We start from the raw sequence: 24,645 nt of genomic DNA on the forward strand, positions 1-24,645 counted from the left end.
TTTTGAACAATGAAATCCTGTCAGATAGAGTAAAAATAAGTTTATTTGTGAAAGATTCCAGCAAAAGACAATATAGATGAAAGCATTATATTAGATAAAAGAAAGTATTTAAAAATAAAATAAAATATTATTTTATCTTTGTATAAACAATAATTTACTCTTGAAGCATGCATTTTTTTCCTGTTAAGATAAGAACATTTTGAATTACAAATGGAACTAATTTTACTTTCATGAAAAATTGGGAGAGACCCCATCATTCATTGTAAATTCCACGATATAAAGCTCGAGGGAAAGTCCTAAAAATATTAAAATCAATATCCTATGGTCCTCAGGCTTGCCCTTAGGTATCTCCCATCTCATCATTTCAATTAGAAAAAGGTCCTATTCTCGAATGAATTTTATCAATGATAAAATGTTAGAACAGGGAAAATAAAAAAAAATGACAAAATGAAGGGAAAAAAATTCTCATTCTCAAACACTGGCTAAGAAGAGAGCTAAGGTATTAAGCTATCATTCAGAAAGACAATAAGACAATGTTTTTCATACCTCGCGAGCAATTTGCTTTTTGTATAAATGAGAGCTAAAGCAGTAAACACATACTTTGAGAGTTGGTGAAAGAAATGAGATGAAGAGGAGACCTCTATTTTATATGTTGGAAATTGGTTAGATATGTATGTGCTTGGGAGTTGGTAAAGTTTTCTATATATATCTCATGATTGTTGTTCATGTCATTTATTCTCAGGTGATCTGTCTTATTTTGTTTTGTTTTGGTTTGTTCTTCTTCCTTTTTTTTTTTCCCTATTTCTACTGTAAAGTAGTGGCGTGTCATTTTCTAGAGTCACCATTAACAAATTATGTCGTCATGTTAATTTCCTTTCCTGAGGCTACTGTGAGATATGTTGCATCTTCTCCATATATAAATATATTCCACTGTCTCGGACGGTCTGTCGCCCCAAGTATTATTATGTGTTTAGTGCTAGAATCTAATAAATTTTGTTTCAGGCTTATAATCTCCTTACTCACGTTAGTTGAAAATATTAATTTACTTTCCTGCCTAGTTTGTGTTTCACTATTTCGGAGTCTTTTAATCGTCAAGTTTCCAATTTTGGTTGGATGCGTTTATTCTTTAACAATATGGAGATGTATTAATTTGGTCAGCCCGCACAGTTTTTTTTTTTTTTATAAAATGTATATTTTTAAGAGATTTGGTAGGTAATCCATATAAGACATATCTATGGATATAAAGAATCAAGTGCTCTATGGTAGTTATTTTACTTATTTGTTAAATTTCCAGTTTGTACCATTGAATTCTTATGCGTGAAGTATAGCATACAAAATTAACATATTCAATACTAGTTATAATTGAACATCACGTTCGCGTGTCCAGTTCCTGGGTAGCCAAAAGTGTGTGGCAACGCTATCCTTACATATATAGCCTTACAAGGCTTATGAGTCGATTGCAATATAACTATACATTTATTGAAAATATCAACTACCTGCGTAGAAGTACTTACATTTATACCTATTTAAATTAACTGAATCACAGATCTTTTTTTTTTTAAAAAAAAACCTTGTCAACGAAATAGAATGATAATAAATAAGAAATTCTTCATTTCCTCATTTTTCGCGTAATTTCTTTACCTGGAGTTTCAATAATTTTATTTAAAGCAAGGAGAATAGAATAGTACATGTTTATAAAACCCAGTCTCTATTATTGCATCAATTTCGAATTATTTATTTGAGCCAAATCAAGGTACTCAAAATTAAAGCCCACTCGTTGTCGGACCAGAATTAATTTTGTATCCTCCTCATAATCTTTGATTGTCATTATTCAATAATCCCACTTCATCACCATGACGCAAGAAAATATTGATCATATTGCAACAAATAAAAAGAGAATGTGTATTAATCATTCGAATAATTGTCATGATTATTCTTAACTGTAGTAATCCAATTAGTTTTTCCTTATTACACCATCGTGAGATTGGACCAATTAAGATTTCCTCGAGTTCATATATCTAGTAAGGAATATCTGTAATATTACTAGTAAGTAATATTAGCTTTTACTTAACATGTCAATCTCCTACACGTGAAAAAGGAAAAAAAAAGGCTTAACTGCCTAGTAAGTAATATTAATCCACCTTTAATGGGGATCAACATGCAAATGAAAATTAAGTAATTTCTTTATGTTGGAGGCGATGTACTAATATTAAATCATATAGACGCGTGATTTTTTTAAAGAAGCTACTTTTAAATTAATTGAGCATAACTCGGTCATGTCATGGAAGAAATCATACTTCAATTGATACAATGATGATATTTCATTTTTTACTGAGATCCTAGATATTCTTAACTTATTTATTAAAAAAAGAGGTATTTTTAAGTTATTGGCTGAGCCTCATATTTGCTCGGGAGTTAATTGTCTTGACCATGATATTCTTCTAGTGGATTTTTAATTCTTGAACTATAGGTGAAGTTTGTCAATTAGGAGCGCATTTAAAGATACTGTACAATTAATCGAAAGAGAACAACGGAGTAGTGCACGCACTCGCCTAGTAATCAAGAAATTTTAAATCTGATACTTATAGTGGGACTACTCGTGCTCTTTTTTTAATGAATTTTTATTTCATTATATTATGTTCATGGATCTCTCTTTCAAAAAAAAAAAATCTTGTACAGTTGCGCACACATGCATTTGTTTTTTCTTTGATAAGTTCACATATGCATTCTTAATTATTATAGTGGCTGAGTCGTGCTTTAATGTAGAATGCAAAATGACAAAATTAAAGTGCATGAGAAGAAAATTGCTGCCACCAAGTAAATGCTTATAATGGAATGTGTTCAGAGAAAACTAGACGGTCAAGTGCTGTTTAGGTAAACTATAAAAGCTAGGGGTATTATGCTTAGTTACGACGCCACTGTTCATTGTAACCGGAGCTAGCACTAGTTAGGCTCCTTGCCTGGCACGGAGAGTTTGAAGCTGAAGCTTGTGGTCGGCAAGAGGGAGATCTAAGTATTGTGGGACTTTGTCGGTTTTTCATCTTTCATATTCGGTCCTAGGTACATGTGAGAATACTCACCAACCAGGCTAGCCAGACAAGTTCCACAACTGAACAGATTATCCATCAAGGCCGAATAATGAGTTAAACAAACACATTATATCGCAATCACTCATGGGACTGCAGGTACTTGTGGGGTGCATTGTATTTTGTAATTTTAGCTAACTATAGTATATTATGAGAAGATGAGTGCTATTCACTTCTTCTGAGAATAGCTGGTCATTTTCCATTTCTCTTCTGTCTCGAGGGGATGTTTTTGTATATGTAACTATGTAAATTTCGGACTGAGAGTTCCTTACTTTTTTTTTCTTTTTTTTTTATCCGTGCAACTGCACGGCTTTAAGACTAGCTAGTAAATGCATATAATAATCCACTCAAAAGTTTTAAATAAATATATATTATGCTCATTAGCTCATGCTTTGAGGGTATTCTCATGACCATGCATGTCAAATTTATTGAAGAAAGGAATTACAAAATCCAATTTAACTATTTATTGGTACAGAAAAAGTGAAAAATTGAAATTTTCATTTTATTTTTTTATTTTGAAATTCTTTTTCTGAAACACAACCATTCTGATGCATGCTTTCAGACCATATTGATCACAAGAGTCTAGCTAGGTTTCCACCATGCCTGTGTTAATTACCTCCTCCTTGCCAATACTGACAACCTTCTCCTGAGAAGCCTGGTTGCCTTGATATCGTTTTTTCCGAGAACTGCAGTGATGGAACTTACAGTGAGTGGCTTGACCGCGAGATCATCCGTCACCATATACACCACTGCTTCTTTCACATAGTGGGCAGGCCATGTCAAGTTAAAAGGTCTAACCATTTTCAATGGGGAGGTCATGGTGGAGTTGCGGTAAGGACACTGATTTAACATCCAGTCAGTCACATAACCATGACATTTACTGTCCTTTTAGCCCGAACAGCAGTAGTACGTAGTTTCATTGGTCTTTTTGGGTGGCAAGAGCTGCATAATCCGGGCAGAAGTGCTATATATACACCCTGTCGTGGTTCTCATGAGACCATTTTTCACGGGCTGTAATGCGAAATAATCACTTCTAAGATTCTCGAGGCGTTCGTAGAGGTTCCCTAAGCAACCCAACATGGCAGGTTTTGCGATGATCCCGGTGACAGCTCCGAGAGGCAGAGTGAGCACATAGAAAAGGAAGTCAACAAAATCCTTGTCAGCTTCAGCGAAGAGCACTGTGTTGTTGGCCATGTCGACGTGAAGCTTGAGGCTGAATGATATACTGCCCACACGCGCTGCCATTGTTTGGTCTGTTTCAATGTGGGAGTGCTAATCCTCATATTTACCTGTAATCACAGAAGGGGCAAATTTACTGCGATGAGTTTTTAATAGATTAAGAAATAACAGGCATACATTATTTGGTTGGTTAACAATGGCCTTGAACTTGATCGATTCACGAAGAAGGGCAATGACGATGCATTTTGTTGATAGGAAATGATATCTTTTATTGGAAATTTGGAAAAGATTTGACTGTTTAAATCAGATTTTAGAGAGTTTAGTTTATATAAAGTTGATATCAGTTAAGAGTACTGGTTAAATATTCCATTTTCTTAAAACACGTTTGCTACATTTGAATGGAAATAAAATGAATCATAGTCAGAATAAATTATATCAGTCTTTAGATATCTAACACATGAGGAATACTTTATGCTTGGTTGAGACTTCCAAACCCACAAAACCTTGATATGTCTTACGATTGTCGAGATGCAGGACGCTCTGTAACCCCAGAAACGTAGAAACCTTCCACAAGTCCAAAAAGTCGAAAACACTTAAAAACTATCAAGCATTCAAAAAACTATAGAAAATGCTTCACCAGCCTTAAGCATTATTATCATTTTTCGAACTGATTTTGCCAAGAAATAAAATGACTGATTTCTATAACCCTTTTGAAATCACATTCCACACTGTGATGAACTCAAGAACGTACTACAAACCCCAACAGAAGAAGGATTGCAAATTTTTTCGGGCCGCCAAATTGAAACTTAGAAAAGAAAAATTACACAATATTAATATATTTCCCCTTTTTTTCACCAAGATGCAAATTTGAACATCTATACCCGTAGGTCGTATTTTCAATTCATATAAACATGCCCCATCATCTCTGAATAGACATTTTATTAATGTAATATTACCATGTTCACATGTTTTGGCAACCCAAAAAGCATTTGGTAAATGGGGAAAAAAAAAAAATTCCCCTGAAACACAGAAGTGGTAAAGCGAAAAGTGAGGAAGTTGATTTCACCTAACACCCTAAAAACCATAAAATCCTAAAAACAGCTTTTGGGTGGCGACGGATCAGACCTATTTTCCAATTTTACCATGAAACGGATTCTAACCGACACGAGAATAACCACTCGCGAAGCTTCCTCTAAGTGCACATTGATAATCTCTATAGAGAAACTGATGAAACAAGAGAGAGCGTGAAGATTGTAAGGTTGAAGAAACCCTAAGTTACGTACCTCTGGGCTGACTGCTGAGGTGCCACCCCTCGTCCTCCTCCTCGAGAGAGAATGGCGGACGAGTGACGAGATCCCAGAATAGGAAATAAGTTTTTATCAAAAAAAGAATAGGAAAGATCGTTCTCTCAAAAGTCAAAAGGGCTTTTATTTTTAATTTTTTTTAGCAACCGGAAGTCGAATGAATTTTGATCAATTTAGTTCAATTTGGATTGGTCCGTTAACAGTAAAGCTCTTCTGATTATAAATTTTCTTTATTTGCAAGAATCAAACCCAAAATCTTTTTATTTTTTTTAAAAAAAACCTAATTTGAGGTCATTCTTGAGGTGGACTATGGTTTCCCTTATCAAAGTCTCGGGTTCGAATCTTATAGAAAATCTATGTGGGAGAGTTTCAGACTATTGCTCTTGCGGGGGAGTATTAGGGAGAATCAAATAATCAAATGGGATACTTGTGGGGATCTTATATATATTTAGTATAAGTATCTTTCTTGATATGATGTATTTCGGTCTCATCCTTAGTGGGTTAACCCTCATGACTAGATTAATTTGAGCCTTTTAGGATTTCGGATACCATGATGCACAAAAAAAAAAAGAAGAAGAAAAAAATTTCTGGAATTCAAAATGGTATTTACTCAATTTGATTCCTGATATGAAGCTGTAACCCAGTTAAAACCCCATTCTTCATTTCGAGAAATTTTCTACATATAATCCCCTTAAAGTTGATCACAGACGATGATGTTGCGTATTATTATTACGTCTGCTCTAACACACGGATCGAATAAGTTTGCACAGTCATCAACTTTCAAAGAACAAATTGTATTCCCCCACACACCCGATCAGGTGTTGGAACTGTTGGAGTCTTCCTTGCGGTCCAAGACGGTTCTAACCAATGTCTCCCTCGGCGTGGCAGATCAAGGTGCAGAAAAAATGGGGTGCCGAGGTTGAGGGATTGCAGTAAGGTTGTTCTGGTTGACAAGATCAGATATCCGACATAATATTCGGGATGAATTTTCTTTTCCTGTACTTCTATCCTCTCTGTACTAATATGCTACGGGCAGATCAATTTCTTGATTTATAATCTATCATCGAACTTGAAGTTTATAATATATTTATATATGATTGGATGAAGGGCAAAAGACACTTATTCTCGAACAGTCACTTCATAATATACTTATTTGAAAGTTTATTAAAGTTGACTTGAGTTATGAAATTGTGATTATGGACTTAATACAGTTCATGGAGGAGTCTCGATGCCAAAATTGTAGTTTTTCATCAATCCTACTATATCTTTTTTCCTCCATTATGATCTATTTACTTACTTGCCACCGAGCCGATCCATAACCGGTACGGGCAGTTCGGATATCATCGCATAGCCGAAAAGGCAACGTTCTATTCTGGGCCAGGAACGAAGTGGGGCAGCGGATTTTTCATTTACGACAATAATTAATCATCCCACTCCGGAAAGTAGATATTATTGCCCTAATGAAATTAGATAGAACCTGTATTGGCAACGTGATACTTGGTCCCCATTCCTAAATCTTTGTGTCGCCGTACTGAACTCCCTTTATTAACTTTGCTTGTCGATGATGACTGGAACTGTAAGCCGTAAACTTTCCTTAATAAAACTGTCATTTCCGGCAGGCCCACAGCCCCTCTGACGGCCCAAAAGACTATCAGAAAATAATGCTTGTTCATCGATGGACTGCGCGGCCTGGACAGGGCAGGACAGTTATTTCAATCCTTTTTGAAGCAATGCTTGTCTCCCCCATTTTTGCCATCCCACCGGTGACTGTCAGCTGTCAGCCTTTAGAAAGCGAAAGGTCGAGACTTTGAGACTGAAAGCTCCAACCTTTACCTTCTTGGGTAAGTCTTCAATCATCAAATCAAACTTAGTCCATGCGGTTGATTAATATCGCTATTTTCGATCCTCTGGTACTGCTTTCAGTAGCCCATTTTGCATAAGAAGTTCAAGCATTTGCGAAAAGGAAGAGTCTTGAACGTGTACTCTTCTCGTGATGATGATGATGATGGAAGTATGATCTGTCCCTTTATGATATACGTTTTCAACTTTTGTTTAAAATGTTTGATGATCCTCATGATTGGAGCATGTGGATGCTACATGTATGTACTATGTTATTTGTGATTGCGAAAAGATGATTTTTTTTTTGTTGGTGGTTGTGTTGTTTTTCTGTGGAAGAATGACCCTTTAGCTTTATCCAAGTCATATGAATATCTGATCAAGCCAAGGGGATGACAATGGCCTTGCTGAATGTCTTCGGATCAACTCCGGGCATCTCTCTTTCATTTTTAGCTGCATATGGAGGGCTGTGTCATGCTTCGAAGTTTTAACTATTGGAATGGAAAATGGTTTGTGGATTAAGAATGCGGTTTCTTTTGATATGAATAGTTGCTACTGATTCCTTTCCCTATTGCCGTGATAGAACAATGGGAACGACCGATGGCGGCGTGAACCTGAAACTTCTAATTGACCGGGAAAACAACCGAGTGCTCTTTGCCGAGGCAGGGAAGAAATTCGTGGACTTCATCTTCCACATTCTTGCTTTGCACGTCGGGACAATCACGCAACTTCTCAGGGAAGTTTTCAATCATATGCTACAGTCCAACCTTTACCTTCTCGGGCAGGTTAATGTTACTGTTTATCTTTAGGAAAAGGAAAGCCCCTTTTCTTCCAAGCTTCTCCAGCAAGTTTTGCAATTCAATTATATAAAGAAAACCCCTTCTCTATGCAACTCCAGCACCTCTCTTCTCTCTCTTGCTCTCCTCATTCTCAGTCTCTCTCATTTCTCTCTTGACTCACTGTCTCTACTCCCCGAGATGTTCCTTTTGTCGTGTGCCGATAACATCTTGGTGTGATCAAGGCGGGGGCTCCTTTTGTTCTGTCCCTGTGAGGTGATCAACTCCGATCTACTGTCCTTCCAAGTGAAAGGATCGTGTAAATCTTTAGGAGCACTTGACGGTACAGACCTTGACCCCAAAAGTTTTTATTTTCATTTGAATTCTTGACATTGCAATTTAATTTTTGTATTTGGGATTTGTGATGAGTATGGCTTTGGTTATGCAGTAATTTTAGTTTAGCAGAATTTGATTTTAGGACTAGGGGATCTAAGGTTTAGCAATTTATTTGACTAGGTAGAACATGGATTTAGGGTACGTATATTAATTGGTATTTGCTCCATATATGTGAAATCATGTATCAATGATTGTGTTAATACGACTGGCCGATATCGAGCTGTGCTGTCCAGAAGGGCATTTTTTGATCTTAATGAATCATGTCGGAAGGCTAAGGTTATTATAGCACATGGTACCCTGATCAATTTGTATAGATGTTAAATATATTTTGTACACAATGCGTGTTTCTTGATTATTACTTACCGGATGATATATACCGATACTTTCTTCTTCTCTTTTTTTTTTTGGTTAACGAATAATATATATATATATGTATATATGTATATCCTGAGATAGCTATTTAATTGATTTATGTTGACAATATTTTTTTTTTAGGTAGATATGCTGACAATATTAATATTAACATATACATTCACGCATAATGGAATATATTCAACCATACCCACCTCCATTGATTTTCTAGAGCACCCCCTCCCTTTTTTTTTTCGGTGTGTATCCCGGTATCCAAAAGCCCAATGGGGTCTAACTAATCCAGTCGGAAGATCGAGCATTAAAAGTTATTCTTCCTCCCAACAAGTGCGCTTTCCGAGATTCGAACTTATGTTCTCCTCCTTACGGGGGTGAACTGCTTAGTACTCAGCCAACACTTTTGTTGGTAGAGCACCCCCTTCATTGATCTTCTTGATCTGATATATATATTTCTCGTTGTTTTTATATCACGAGTTCCACTTGTTCACGGTATATAATTTTCGAAAAGATAATGGCCTCGCTATAGGAGGTTGTGCTGTTTTTTTCTGTAAAACAAATGAGCCTTTAACTTTATCAGGTTCATACGGATATGTGATCGAGCCAAAGAGATGACAATGTCCTCGCTTAACGTCCGCGTTAGCACTATGCATCTCTCTTTCCTTGTTAGCTTCATAGAAAGTGCTGTGTTGTGCTTGTCTCTAATTTCACCTCCATAATTTTTTCCCGTTGTCGTGCTTCTGGCTGTTGGAATGAAAATGGTGTGGCGTTTTAGAATATGGTCCCTTTTTGGTATGAATGGTTGCTGCTGATTCCTCGCCTTAATTCCAGTGACTAAACAATGGGATCGAATGTTGGGGGCATGAATCTGAAGCTTCTGATTGACCAGAAGAACAACAGGGTGCTCTTTGCCGAGGCAGGGAAGGAATTTGTGGACTTCATCTTCCATATTCTTGCTTTGCCAGTCGGGACGATCACTCAACTCATCAATGCAAAGGATATGGTGGGCTCCATTGGGAACCTCCACTCGAGCATCTTGAACCTTAATGACACATACATGAGATCTCGCTTAAAGTTAAAACTCTTGGAGCCCGAAGCGCCTGGCTGCGGCTCACAGAATCTTCTCTCACTGCCTCCGGTCACGGCCTCAACTTCAAGAACTACCAAGAAATTCTACAGGTGTACTTGCCCTCGTTACAGTATATGCTATGATTATGCAGCAGAAATTAAGGGTACCAGCTGCCCTCAATGTGGAAACTCCATGGCAGCTGCTGTCACTCTAGTGCAAGCACGAGCTACTCCTCCGGTGCAGGAGGTGTCCGGTTATGTGAAAGATGATGTTACGTACATGGTTTTGGACGACTTGACTGTGAAACCCATGTCCACGATATCTTCCATTTCTCTGCTAACCAAGTTCAACATCCAGGACCTTGGGATCCTTGAGGAGAGGGAGATCAATGTTAGGGTGAACGAGGTATTCGTTTTTGCTTAAAAGCTTCTAGTTTCTATTTCCTAGCTTTTACTGCATGGGAAAGTTTTCTCTTCTATTCCTTTTTACATCTGAAAATGACCCTATTCCTCTGCAAATGCAAATATTATGGTAAGTTTCTTGGTATGCTTTTTTGCAGTTTTAAGGGGGGGAAAAAATTTCATGGCTCCAATTTCGGGGCCTCTTTGGTTCGTAAATTGATGTATCAGGACAGGGTGTTTGTTGAGATGAAAATTGGTGTCATTCATTTCCAATTCCCTGTCCTTCCAAATGTGATTATTCTGCGTCATGAACCAAATGACCCCTTTTTGTAGACTGACAAAGATAGCTGCGAAAGATTGAACCTACTCGTTTCTGAATTAAGAAGCAGTTGCTTCTAGTTTGCTCTTGCAAGCATGAATGGGATAGTGCAGTCAGTGGACACGGTATTAATTATCGTAATCTCTTCCCATTCACTTGGATGTTCTGTTAGCTATCTGACAATATTCCTATGTTAGCATCAAAAGGTTTTTAACAAGTCAATTCGTGTTGTTATTGATTACGCATTAAAATTTTGATCTCGTGGCCCTTCTGAATTTCTGCAGGCTATGAAGTTGTTGAAGGCTTCCCTGCAGTCCAAGAGGGTTCTCACTGATGCCTTTCTTGGAAACAAGGGAGACGTGAAAGTGAACTGAGATGGCGTCATTTTCACTAATGGCTTGCTTGGGGGTTGTTTTCCTTTTCAGATGAAAAATAATAGGAGCGGGGAGCAAGCGCTCTTTCTTAAAGACCGATGAGACTAAATACATTAATAGTACTATTTAAGTAAATCTAATGATCTTCTGTTCGATGCTGTGTTTGATGAATTCCCATCATTTACCTATGAGTAACAATATCATCACGCCCTGTGATCTGTTTCGACTGAAGATGGTGAAGAAATTAAACCGAGATGATGCTTCTGTAAAAGAAAAGCCACCTCTAGACCTCGGATAGTTCAAAGCCGGTCTGTGTAAATCATATGGCACAATGAAGAGAGTTAGTCAGCTGGTAAATCCCTATCACGCCCGTGAATTACATTTGTGGTAGTTTTAGCTGGACCTGATCCTGGAGGACATGACATAATGGGCAGGTGCATTAGTTGTTCCCGAAAACAGCTTCTACTATTTATGCTTGTTTGCTATCTCAGGTCTGTGCCACAATAACTATGGATCGTAAAGGGCGAGGAACTAGAAAGCCGTCATGACCTTGTTCATAATCAAAAAATTGAAATCTGCTGAAAAAGTTAATTTATTATCAAGTATTCTAGGAATATAAAAGAGAGTTTATGCAACTGGACCGAATACCATCTCGGCCCATTCCAGAGGCTCCTTTTTCTTTTTTTCTTCTTTGACTTTTTAGCTTTTTTGCTATAAGATATGGTGGATTGGTAATTTGGCTTTGACTTGCAGAACAAGTATCCTGAATTCTCCAGCCTTTTTATTTTAAAATAAAGAAAAATGATATAATAACCAGGAAGAGGAGACACACGAACAATCATTAAGTTCAATCAATAATCTGAAAACTCATAGTCTTTCACAATAAAAGAAAAGTTTGACCCAGCAATCAACATTACAATCGTATGAGGCTCAATTAAAGACCATCAGCAAAGACTAAATAACGGATGAACATGTCCCTGTCGATTATGAGCTATTTACCTCATTGCCACCTAGTGATCGACCGTAATTGGTCCATGGAGTTTGGATATCGTTGCAAAGCCGAAAAGACCACGTTCTCCTTTGGGTCGGGAGCCAAGTGGTTCAAGTTTCCATTAAAAGATCAAACATTTTCAAGGTCTTCATTTGGCATTCCAGAAATTTTGGTAATTCGGGGGACTTAATGCCCCTCCTGCACCAAAAAAAAAAAAAAAAGGGACTTAATGCCCCGAAGAGAACTACTGCAGACACAATCCTTCATATGTTAAGTTAAGAGGTCGTGCATCAAGAAAAACTGATGTTGCCAAAATAAAATATGAAGAGCCCCGTAATTTCGCAAGGATACTTTCTCGAGTTTCTTTGTCACTGGACTGAAGTCATTTTTTTGACCTACGTATCCACCGTGACTACTAAGTTAAATAGAAAATTTCTACATTTTCTTATAAAATTTACCTTTTCGGACAGGCTCGTTGATGGCCTAAAGGAATATCCAAACTCGTTTAGCATAACGTGCATGCTTCCATTGCTAATAGGGAGATTTCAGATTTGATTGTACTACTTTAATATATTTTTCTCGAATTTTTTTTTTTAAATTACAATCGATGGATTGACCAGTCTTAGGTCGGGGCCACGTAGGGGCAGACAGTCATTTCAGTCCTTCTGAAGCAATGCTTGTCGTGTTCTTCTACACTATTATGTATCACTATATTGAACTCCTTTCTCGACCACGTGCCCACCACAGCTACTGAAATCGAAGGTCCCTGACCTTTCCCCTAAGAAGTTCTCTTCGGGGCATCAAGTCTGAGGTCGGTCCTAAAAGGGCAGGACAGTCATTTCACTTCCTTTAAAGCAATGCCTTGTCGTCCTCTTCCTCCACAATTTTGGCCTCTCCTCCCAGTCCTCGAGCGACTGTCAGCTCAGCAGTCTGCATTTACAGAGAAGGTCAAAGGTCGAGACTTGGTCACTTGAGACTGAAAGCTCCAACCTTTGCTTTCTCGGGTAAGTCTTAATCATATCGAGCTCACTCTGAGCGATGGATTATAGTGTGTTTAGATTGAGAGTTGAGTTAAGTTGAGTTTTGGTTTTAATTGGTTTGTAATGATTGTATTGTTGAATTATGAAAAAAAGTGTGAAAAAGTAATAAATAATTGAGAAAAAGTAATGATTAAGTAATGATTGTGTTGTTGAATTGTGAAAAAGTAATGAATAGTTCAGAGAATTTAATATTAAAAATTGAATTGAATGGTTAAAAATATTTTAAAAATTAAAAAAGTAATGATTGTGACGTTGAATTGAAGATAAGTGGAGTTGAGTTGAGTTGAGTTAAACTTTGTTGCGAAAACAAATACACCCATGTCACTGTATTCGATCTTCTTTTACAACTATCAGCAGGCCATTTTGCATAAGAAGTCGAAGCATTTGCGTAAACAAAGAATCTCTTGTGCGTATTGTTTGATGATGATGGAAGTATGATCAAAGTTAACACATGTTTGATGATTCTCATGATTAGAGCATTCAGACGCTATCTGTATCTACAGTGTTATTTGTGTTCACAATTATCTTTTTGTCGGAGGTTGTGCTGTCTTTCTGTAGAACAAATTGAACAACGAGGAATGGGCCTTTAGCTTTCTCCGATTGCTGTAAATATCTGATCGAGCAAAAGGGGTGACAATGGCATCGCCGAACGTTTCTGCGTATCTTTCCATTAGATTTGATTTCTTGGTGATTTCGTTTCATTTTAAAATGCATGGAGTTGGATGTAAGTTTATTTTATGATTGATTCTCTCACTACTACTCGAAGATTGATCTCGTACACTATGCATTGCATTAGTTATTCAGAGAAATCGCAGTTTCGATTTTAACTTTCAGAACTGATCAATTGAGGCAAGGAAATGCACAGTTCATCCGGATATCTGTTCATTGTCGTCCTCTGGGCCCTGAGGCACTCGGTTCTAGTAGTGTTTTACATTCTCTTTACGCAATTCCTTACCTAGTCAGAAATATTTTCTTCATATAGACATATTTGATCTAGCTATGTGGGATGGAATAGCATGGTCGAATCGTGAATGAGCACCAACTGGATTCCGGAACTTTTATTATGAGTACGAGGAGAACCTTCGTTCTTAGAAAATATAATAGATTAATTGGATAGGGGAATTTCTGTGATTAGATCTATAATCTTCACACCACTTTATGATGAATTGCTGCTCTAGATGCAAATGCGTGTCTTTGTATTTGAGGGCACGGGTTGGTGGTTTTTCTTTAAGGATGCAAATTTTTTACTACCTTTTTATCAAATTTATTATTTTACCCGTGTCAAATTCTTTTGATAGATCAGACATAAACGCGGAGACAAGCAATCAGGAATTCAATTTGAAGCTCTTCATCAACAGGAGAAACAATGCAGTGGTGTTTGCTGAAGCTGGGAAGGATTTTGTCGACTTCCTCTGTCACATTCTCTCCTTTCCCATCGGAACTCTCGTTAGGAACTTCCAGAAGACAGATATATATTGGGTTGCGTGGGAAATTTTTACGAAGGCATACGAAATTTGAGCGAAACTTACATCCAACCCATTCAGAAAGCCCAGATCTTGGAGGCCAAGGCACCATACTGTCGCACGAAGCTCTCCCTCTTGTCGCCTGATGCATCATATTCAGCAGCCAAAACTTACTACAAGTGCCATGTCCAAAAGCACACAAATTGCTCCAGCTACGTATCTGAGAGTAACAGCGCTTATTGTCCTCAGTGCGGGTCCATCGTGGGCCATGCTCTTACAACAGTGATGCTCGTGTTGCCTGGGATGGGTATGTAAGTGGCGTCATCAAATATATGGTGATGGATGATATTGAGGTGAAGCCCCTCTCAACCAGCTCCATCATCACGCTCTTCAGTAAGGTTGGTATCCGCAACACTGAGCTTCTCGATGAGAAGGTCATCAATACAGGCATGGATGAGGTAATCAAATCTGAACAAACTTTGCTCCATTCAACTTCTATATCTTCTATAATGTCTGTTTTGTTGAGTTCAAAACTTAAATCTGTTCTCTGTCAATTCGTAAAGAGTTAATAACCAAAAAAAATCACAAACTTTTGACATTTTAACAATTCTAGCACGAACTTTTTTCCTTAACCTAAAAATGCACAAACTTTCGATTTGATAATAATTGTAGCACTGCATCAAAGTTTTCGTAATTTGGCCGGAATCGAGACTAAAGAGGGCGCCGGCGACTCCAATCGGGGAGAGGGCTCGGGCGACCCCAATCGGAGGGGTGATGGCTCCACCCGCAAGAATCGGGAGAATCCCCAGTTTGAGAGTTCTCCCAATTCCGGGGGTGGAGGCCTCAATTCTGGACACCACCCCCTGATTGGAGTCGCCGGCACCATCCCCCAATTGGGGTCGTCACCTCAATTCCGTCTAAATTAACGGAAAATTTAACGCCGTGCTAGAATTGTTATCAAATCAAAAGTTTGTGTATTTTTAAGTTAAGAAAAAAAGTTCGTGCTAAAATTGTTAAAATGTGAAAAGTTTGTGCATTTTTTTGGTTATTAATCCATTCGTAAAATGTCTGCCTAGCGTTAGTTTTGCTCCGAGTATATGAGATTGACTTTCTTGAGATGCAAGCTAAACTCGTCCAATAGACCGGAATTTATTGCGGGGAGCCTGCTCCTAGTCGGACAATTCTATGTTTGCTTTCATCATGCTCTTTTAGATCTATAGACCGTTGCTTTTTCAGTCGGGATTCAAATATGGATTCGCTAATGGGATGAATCCCGTGTTTGGTACCTTGTTCATCAGGGCCTGAAACTGTTGAAGGCTTCTCTCCAGTCCAAGATGGCTCTAACTGATGTATTCCTCAGGGGAAAAGATGAAGCAAGTTGGAGGTGGTTAGGCGATTGCTGAACTTTATACTTCCTTGGCATGTTTATGGGAAGGTTCTCTATCTCTTATTTATTTATTTATTTATTCTTTACATTTGGGTGAAACTACCCAAGATAATGATATAGAGGCAAGAACACTGCTCGGGCAGGCCTTATAGTGAACCTCACCGATTCCACTCAATCTTTTATATCGAGCAAAAGACACTAATTCTCGAGCAGTCACTTCATAATATACTTATTTGACAGTTTATTAAAGTTGAATTGAGTTATGAAATTGTGATTATGGGCGCAATACAGTTCATGGAGGAGTCTCGATGCCAATATTGTAGTTTTTCATCAATCATACTATATCTTTGTTTCTCCATTATGATCTATTTACTTACTTGCCACCGAGCTGATCCATAACCGGTACAGGCAGTTCGGATATCATCGCATAGCTGAAAAGGCAACGTTCTATTCTGGGCCAGGAACAAAGTGGGGCAGCGAATTTTTCATTTACAACAATAGTTAATCACCCCACTCCGGAAAGGAGATATTATTGCCCTAATGAAATTAGATTAGAACCTGTATTGGTAACGTGATACTTGGTCCCCATTCCTAAATCTTTGTATCACCGTACTGAACTCCCTCATTAACTTTGCTTGTCGATGATGACTGGAACCGAAAGCCGTAAACTTTCCTTAATAAAACTGTCATTTCCGGAAATGGACTGCCCGGCCTGAGCTCGGCCCACGCAAGGGCAGGACAGTCATTTCAGTCCTTTTTAAAGCAATGCTTCTCTGCCCCATTTTTGCCATCCGACCGGTGACTGTCAGCTGTCAGCCTTTAGAAAGCGAAAGGTCGAGACTTTGAGACTGAAAGCTCCAGCCTTTACCTTCTTGGGTAAGTCTTCAATCATCAAATCAAACTTAGTCCATGCGGTTGATAATATCGCTGTTTTCGATCCTCTGGTACTGCTGTCAGTAGCCCATTTTGCATAAGAAGTTTAAGCATTTGCGAAAAAGGAAGAGTCTTGAACGTGTACTCGTCTCGTGATGATGATGGAAGTATGATCTGTCCCTTTATGATATATTTTTTCAACTTTTGTTTAAAATGTTTGATGATCCTCATGATTGGAGCATTTGGATGCTACATGCATGTGGCAAAGATAAATTGTTTTTGTGAAGAATGACCCTTTAGCTTTATCCGAGTCATATGAATATCTGATCGAGACAAGGGGATGACAATGGCCTTGCTGAATGTCTTCGGATCAACTCCGGGCATCTCTCTTTCATTTTTAGCTGCATATGGAGGGCTGTGTCGTGCTTTGAAGTTTTAACTATTGGAATGGAAAATGGTTTGTGGATTAAGAACGTGGTTTCTTTTGATATGAATAGTTGCTACTGATTCCTTTCCCTATTGCAGTGATAGAACAATGGGAACGACCGATTGCTGTGTGAACCTGAAGCTTCTAATTGACCCGGAAAACAACCGAGTGCTCTTTGCCGAGGCAGGGAAGGAATTCATGGACTTCGTCTTCCACATTCTTGCTTTGCCCCTTGGGACAATCACGCAACTCATCAATGAGAAGGATATGGTGGGCTCCATTGGGAGCCTTTACTCAAGCATCGAGAACCTTAACGATACGTACATGAAGTCTGGCTTGAAAGGAAATCTCTCGGAGCCCAAAGCACCTGGCTACGGCTCACAGAATCTTCTTTCATTGCCTGCGGTCACGTCCTCAACTTCAACTACCAAGAAGTACTACAGGTGTTCTTGTACGAGTTGGAACGCTTGCCGCGAGTATGTAACAGAAAGTCATGGTACCAGATGTCCCAAGTGTAACAATTCCATGACAAGTTCTGCCACTTAAGTTCAAGCAGAGGCTACTCCTTCAGTGCAGGAATGGTCGACTGAGGGCGGTTATGTGAAAGATGTTGTTACGTACATGGTGTTGGACGACTTGACTGTGAAACCCATGTCTACGATATCTTGCATTTCTCTGCTCACCAGATTCAACATCAAGGACCTTGGTGTCCTTGAGGAGAGGGAGATCAATGTTAGCGTGAATGAGGTATTGCTTTCTTTCAAAAGCTCAAGTTTCTACCTTTTACTGCATCAAAAATTTGTTTATATTCTTTTTTATATCTGAAAATGACCCTCTTCCTCCAGAAATGCGTATGTTATTTTTAAGTTTCTTGTGATGGTTTTTGCAGCTTTGAAGAGAAGAATTTACGGCTTCAATTTTGGGTCTGTTTTGGTTTGTAAAATGACGTATCAGGAAACGATATATATATATTTTTTGGAGAATTATATCAGGAAACGATATTAGAATGTTCTGTTCTGTGCCTTGGCATTTGCTGCTTGAGATGAAATTGGTCATTTATTTCCAATTCGTTTCCCTTCCATTTATGATTATTCCACATCATGAATCGAATGGCCCCTTGTAAACTGACAAGATACCTGAGAAAGATTGAAGCCAGTCGTTTCTAAGTTAAGACTCGTGTCTGAATTAAGGAATGGTTGCTTTTAGTTTCCTCTGTCCATGATGCAGTGATCTTGCAACGGCATGCATTAACGGGATAGTGCAATCAGTTGATACATTATAATCATCGGAGTCTCTTTCGGGCCACTTTGGATGTTCTGTTTGCTGTCTGAAAAGCATTCCTTAGCTTCTGTGATTGAGATTTCAACAAGTCGATTCGCGTTATTATCAGATTTGCATTAGATTGTGACAATGTGGGCTTTTCAATTGTTTGCAGGCTGTGAAGTTGTTGAAGGCTTCCCTGCTGTCCAAGAGGGTTCTGACTGATGCCTTTCTAGGAAACAAGGGAGAAGTGAAAGTGAACTGAGATGGCATCATTTTAGCAATGGCTTGGGGTTGTTTGTTTTTCAACGGAAAATATTAGGAGCGGGGAGCAAGCGCTCGTTCTTAAGCACTGCCAAGACTATAAATTACATTACTCTCAAGTAAATATATTGAACTTTTGTTCGATGTTCTGTCTGATGAATTTCCGTCGTCTGCCTATGTTTAACTTTGTTAGTAGTCTCTATGGAGGGTAAACGTTTTTGTGTTAGTCATGGCTTTGTCATAAGATCGTGCCTTGTGATCTGTTTCTCTCGAAGAAGGAGAAGAAATTCACCTGAGATGCTTCTTCTGTAAAAGAGAAGCTAGGAGTAGTTAGTTTGAGGATGTAGCAAGTAAATGGTTTGGTTCTGCACCTAAACCATAGTTCAAGGCCGGTTTCGTTTTGTGTTAATTGTTGGTAAAGCTGGGCAGCAAAAGTCCCGACTGTGAACTGCATTTCCAGTAGTTTTAACTGAACCTGATTCCAGAGGCCATGATGGGCAGCTGTGTTGGTTGTTTTCCATAATCGGCTTGTACCATTTGGGGCTTGTTTGCCGTGCTGAGTCTGTGCCAAAATAACCATGGATCGTGAAGAGCTAGGAACTAGAAAGAGAGCGGCCGTGGACTGTGATTTCACCTAAAAAAAGTTGGCTGTCCATTTTTGCCATCCCTACAGTGACTGTCCGCTGTTTGCTCCAGTCCAACTTCTCAGGGAAGTTTTCAATCATATGCTACAGTCCAACCATTACCTTCTCGGGCAGGTTAATATTACTGTTTATCTTTAGGAAAAGGAACCCCCTTTTTCTTCCAAGCTTCTCCAGCAAGTTTTGCAATTCAATTATATAAAGAAAACCCCTTCTCTATGCAACTCCAGCACCTCTCCTCTCTCTTGCTCTCCTCATTCTCGCCCTCTTTCTTTCGTCGTACGCCGATAACATCTTGGTGTGATCAAGGCGGAGGCTCCTTTGTTCTGTCCCTGTGAGGTGATCAAGTTCGATCTACTGTCCTTCCAAGTGCTTGGATCGTTTATTTTCATTTGAATTCTTGACTTTGAAATTTAATTTTTGTATTTGGGATTTGTGATGAGTATGGATTCGGTTATGCAGTAATTTTAGTGACTAAACAATGGGATCGAATGTTGGGGGCGTGAAGCTGAAGCTTCTGATTGACCGGGAGAACAACAGACTTCTCTTTGCCGAGGCAGGGAAAGAATTTGTGGACTTCATGTTCTACATTCTTGCTTTGCCCGTCGGGACAATCACACAACTCATAAATGGGAAGGATATGGTGGGCTCCATCGGGAACCTCTACTCGAGTATTGAGAACCTTAATGATACATACATGAAGTCTGGCTTGAAAGGAAAACTCTTGGAGCCCAAAGCACCTGGCTACGGCTCACAGAATCTTCTCTCACTGCCTCCGGTCACGGCCTCAACTTCAACAACTACCGAGAAATTCTACAGGTGTTCTTACACTTGTTGCGGTTCACGCTATGACTATGTAGCAGAAATTCCGGGTACCAGCTGCCCTCAATGTAGAAACTCCATGATTATTGCTGTCAGAATAGTTCAAGCACAAACTACTCCTCCAGTGGAGGAGGGGTCTGGTTATGTGAAAGATGTTGTCACGTACATGGTGTTGGACGACTTGACGGTCAAACCCATGTCTCCGATATCTTGCATTACTCTACTAACTGAGTTCAACATCAAGGATCTCGGGGTCCTCGAGGAGAGGGAGATCAATGTTAGCGTTGCTGAGGTATTCTGTTTTTTTATAAAGCTCAAGTTCTACCTTTTACTGCACGGGGGATATTCTTTGTATTCCTCTTTACATCTGAAATCGACCTCTTACTCCATAAATGCAACTGTTATGGTAAGTTTCTTGGTATGGTTTTAGCAGATTTGGAAAGGAACTTATGGCTCCAATTTTCTGGCTTGTGTGGTTGGTAAAATGACGTATCAGGAAACGGTATTAGAATGATCAATCCATGCCTGGGCATTTATTGATATGAAAATGGTCATTCATTTCCAATTCTCTTACCTTCCAATTCTTATTCGCATCACGAACCAAATGAACCCTTGTTGTAGACTCACAAGATAGCCGTGGAAGAGTGAACCAACTTGTTGCTGATATGAGGATCAATTGTTTCTTCCAATCACTTGGATGTTCTGTTTGCTGTCTGACAAAGTGCTCCTTAGCTTCTATGCTTAGGAATTAGGATTCTAACAAGTTGGTTCAGTTGCTATCAATTACGCATTAGAATTGTGACAATGTAGCCTTTTCGGTTGTTTGCAGGCTGTGAAGTTGTTGAAGGCTTCCCTGCAGTCCAAGAGGGTTCTCACTGATGCATTTCTTGGAAACGTGGGAGAAGTGAAAGTGAACTGAGATGGCATCATTTTAGCAATGACTTGGGGTTGTTTTCTTTTTTCAAATGAAAATATTAAGAGTGTGGAGCAAGTGCCCTTTCTTAAACACTGGTATAATATCCGGGATGAATTTTCTTTCCTGTACTTCTCTGAACTGGTTCTGTGTGCAGATGAATTTCTCGATATGTAATATATATGATCGAATCTGAAGTTTGTAGTATATATTATGATATATTATGATGATGATTGGATAAAGTGCGGGAGACTTTTGTTTCCAAGCAGTTACTTCGTAATATTATTCTGGCAATTTATAAAGTCGAATTGAGTTATCAAAGATTGTGATAACTCAAGGGGTAAGGGGCAATGAATAAAATGACCTAAGATCAGAGGCCAATATGGAAAGAGCTCTGTTCGGGCCTATCGTTTGATAGTCCCTGAACTCGAATTCGTCTTGTCGTTCCTGATTCACCCGATTCAAGATGAGCTAATGAACTTCTGAATCTTCGGCCAAATACGATTTACAAGTGGGACCTGCACCATAAGCAAGCTGAGGGAAAAACCGCTTCTTTTTTCCGGTGCCGCAACAACTTGGACAAAATAATGTTCTACTGGGGAACCATTGTTTTTTAGTTTTCGCCATGAGTTACTGGTCGAGTCATGGAATGGAATGAGATAAGATTCTCTGGAGATCTTTCATCTCCACTTATTCGTAACAGGCTTTCCCTCTATGGAACGGCGCTGCCTGGTATGGAAAATTTGCCTCTTCATTTGAGCTATTTATTTAATTGTCATTGAGCCGGTCCGCAACTGGGGGCAGCTCCAGAATCGTGGCAAAGCTTCTACTCTCCGCCAGGAAAAATACGAAATCATGATCTTACAATATACAACGAAGTATATAGACATATAAATTCAATTCCGATGGCCCGAGTTCATAGGTCCAGCTGGGCCGCCCTGAAGTCAGAGGAGAGGCGCGACGCGATGGCAGAGTGGTACATGGCGTCTTGGAACGATGCAGTTCCCAAGGTCATCTTCCTGAGCTGCTTGGCCTTCTCGTCAGTGAAGCACCCCGGAGCGAACCGGGTCTGCCCGAAGGTCTTATTATGGCCCGGTTCTCAGGCAAGTTTTCAATCATATGCATCTAATTCTGTGCGGTCAATCAAATATCATTGTATTCAATCCTCTGTTACAATTTTCAATAGCCCGTTTAACAAGATGAAGCATTTTCGTAAACAAGAAATCTTAAAGGCATTCCCAATGATGGTTGTTGGGAATTATAATTCCAGATGGAAAAAATGAAGGCAAGATCATGAGTTTATATAAGGGTTGGGTATCAACATTTATCAGCTTGAGCTTTTAAGTGGAAATGGGCTCAAGCCCATGTAAGCACAATGAAAATTTAATATGCTATCAGAGTCGCATGCCTATGTGGGATTACATTACGCCGACCTAATATCAAAAGCAGCCAAAAAAACGTTTAGTGTTAGTCCCCCTCGCCCGGGCACGAAAGAAGAGTTTGGCTCGAGGTCAGTTATTAAGAGCACGTGACAACGTATGAGCAGAAATAGACTGTGTAAACCTAATGGAAATGATGGAAGTATGATCTGTCCCTTTATGACACGTTTTCTCTTACAAGTTTCATTTCTTGCTTAATAAATGTTTGATGATTCTCGTGATTAGAGCATTCGGCTGCTCTATGTATGCACTATGCTATTTGTGATCACTAATAATCGCAAAAGAAAAAAATAAGTAAGTGTTATCTGTGATTGCGAAAAGATAATGGCCTCGCTATAGGACGTTACTGTTTTTTTCTGTAAAACAAATGAGCCTTTAACTTTATCAAATAATGGCAACTGCTGTCGCTCTAGTTCAAGCACGAGCTACTCCTTCGGTGCAGGAGGTGTCCAGTTATGTGAAAGATGTTGTTACGTGCATGGTTTTGGACGACTTGACTGCGAAACCCATGTCCACGATATCTTCCATTTCTCTGCTAACCAAGTTCAACATCCAGGACCTTGGGATCCTTGAGGAGAGGGAGATCAATGTTAGGGTGAACGAGGTATTCCTTTTTTTGCTTAAAATCTTCTAGTTTCTACTTCCTACCTTTTACTGCATGGGAAAATTTTCTTTTCCATGCCTTTTTACATCTGAAACTGACCCTCTTCCTCTGTAAATGCAAATATTATGGTAAGTTTCTTGGTATGTTTTTTTGCAGTTTTTTTTGGCCGGGGTGGGGAGGAGTTCATGGCTCCAATTTCGGGGCCTCTTTGGTTCGTAAATTGATGTATCAGGAAAGGGTATTTGTTGAGATGAAATCGGTGTCATTCATTTCCAATTCCCTGTCCTTCCAAATGTGATTATTCTGCGTCATGAACCAAATGACCCCTTCTTGCAGACTGACAAAGATAGCTGTGAAATATTAAACCTACTCGTTTCTGAATTAAGAAGCAGTTGCTTCTTGCGAGCATGAATGGGATAGTGCAATAATTATCGTAATCTCTTCCTACTCACTTGGATGTTCTGTTTGCTGTCTGACAATATTCCTATATTAGCATCAGAAGATTTAACAAGTCAATTCGTATTGTTATTGATTATAGATTAAAATCTTGATCTCGTAGCCTTTTTTAATTTCTGCAGGCTGTGAAGTTGTTGAAGGCTTCCCTGCAGTCCAAGAGGGTCCTGACTGATGCCTTTCTAAGAAACAAGAAGAAGTGAAAGTGAACTAAGATTTTCACTAATGGCTTGCTAGTGGGTTGTTTTCTTTTTCTGATGAAAAATAATAGGAGCGGGGAGCGAGCGCTCTTCCTTTAACACCGATGAGACTAAATACATTAACAGTAGTATTTAAGTAAATTTAATGATCTTCTGTTCGATGTTGTGTTTGATGAATTCCAATCATTTACCTATGACTAACAATATCATCGCGCCTTGTGATCTGTTTCGACTAAAGATGGTGAAGAAATTCAACCGAGATGATGCTTCCATAGAAGAGAAGCCACCTCTAGACCTCAGATAGTTCAAAGCCGGTCTGTGTTAATCATATGGCACAATGAAGAGAGTTAGTCAACTAGTAAACATCCCTATCACGACCGTGAGTTACATCTGTGGTAGTTTTTGCTGGACCTGATCCTGGAGGACATGACACAAAGGGCAGGTGCGTTAGTTGTTCCTGAAAACAACTACTATTTATGCTCGTTTGCTATCTCAGGTCTGTGCCACAATAACTATGGATCATAAAGGGCGAGGAACTAGAAAGCCGTCGTGACCTTCTTCATAATCGAAAAATTAAAATCTGCTGAAAAAGTTAATTTATTATCAAATATTCTAGAAATATAAAACAGAGTTTTATGGCACTGGACCGATTAACATCTCGGCCCATTCCAGAGGCTCCCTTTTCTTTTTTTCTTCTTTTTCTTTGTAGCTTTTTTTTCTTTTTCTTTTTCTTTTTAGCTTTTTTCTCTGGACTGAAGTCCT

At 38.9% G+C, this 24,645-nt stretch overlaps 2 protein-coding genes across 3 annotated transcripts; both read left to right on the plus strand.

Moving 5' to 3' along the window:
* The first annotated feature begins 8,265 nt into the window (after nucleotides 1–8,265).
* On the plus strand, nucleotides 8,266–11,463 carry LOC116187807. 2 transcript variants are annotated; one of them, XM_031516747.1, is made up of 4 exons: nucleotides 8,266–8,524; nucleotides 9,775–10,417; nucleotides 10,747–10,857; nucleotides 11,017–11,463. In XM_031516747.1, exons 2-3 carry the CDS (start codon nucleotides 9,785–9,787, stop codon nucleotides 10,810–10,812), a joined length of 699 nt encoding a protein of 232 aa, XP_031372607.1. In that variant the 5' UTR covers nucleotides 8,266–8,524; nucleotides 9,775–9,784; the 3' UTR covers nucleotides 10,813–10,857; nucleotides 11,017–11,463. The 2 variants fall into 2 exon arrangements, with proteins under 2 accessions (XP_031372607.1, XP_031372606.1); XM_031516746.1 differs by lacking the exon at nucleotides 10,747–10,857 and having other exon boundaries at nucleotides 8,281–8,524.
* A 5,762-nt stretch (nucleotides 11,464–17,225) lies between these two features.
* Nucleotides 17,226–21,452, plus strand: LOC116187759. The gene is made up of 6 exons (XM_031516687.1): nucleotides 17,226–17,824; nucleotides 17,864–18,034; nucleotides 18,723–18,803; nucleotides 19,508–19,569; nucleotides 19,933–20,566; nucleotides 21,104–21,452. Exons 1-6 carry the CDS (start codon nucleotides 17,396–17,398, stop codon nucleotides 21,191–21,193), a joined length of 1,467 nt encoding a protein of 488 aa, XP_031372547.1. The 5' UTR covers nucleotides 17,226–17,395; the 3' UTR covers nucleotides 21,194–21,452.
* The last annotated feature ends 3,193 nt before the right edge of the window (nucleotides 21,453–24,645 follow it).

This window comes from Punica granatum, chromosome 8 (genome assembly GCF_007655135.1).
Source record: "Punica granatum isolate Tunisia-2019 chromosome 8, ASM765513v2, whole genome shotgun sequence".
In the NCBI taxonomy this organism is placed as follows: Eukaryota; Viridiplantae; Streptophyta; class Magnoliopsida; order Myrtales; family Lythraceae; genus Punica; species Punica granatum.

Coding starts and splice junctions, on each gene's coding strand:
- LOC116187807 (XM_031516746.1), top strand. CDS start 9,785: ATGGGATCGAATGTTGGGGGCATGAATCTGAAGCTTCTGATTGACCAG. Junction 10,418..11,016: donor TCAATGTTAGGGTGAACGAG/GTATTCGTTTTT, acceptor GAATTTCTGCAG/GCTATGAAGTTGTTGAAGGC.
- LOC116187759 (XM_031516687.1), top strand. CDS start 17,396: ATGGGAACGACCGATTGCTGTGTGAACCTGAAGCTTCTAATTGACCCG. Junction 17,825..17,863: donor ACAATTCCATGACAAGTTCT/GCCACTTAAGTT, acceptor CCTTCAGTGCAG/GAATGGTCGACTGAGGGCGG. Junction 18,035..18,722: donor TCAATGTTAGCGTGAATGAG/GTATTGCTTTCT, acceptor AATTGTTTGCAG/GCTGTGAAGTTGTTGAAGGC.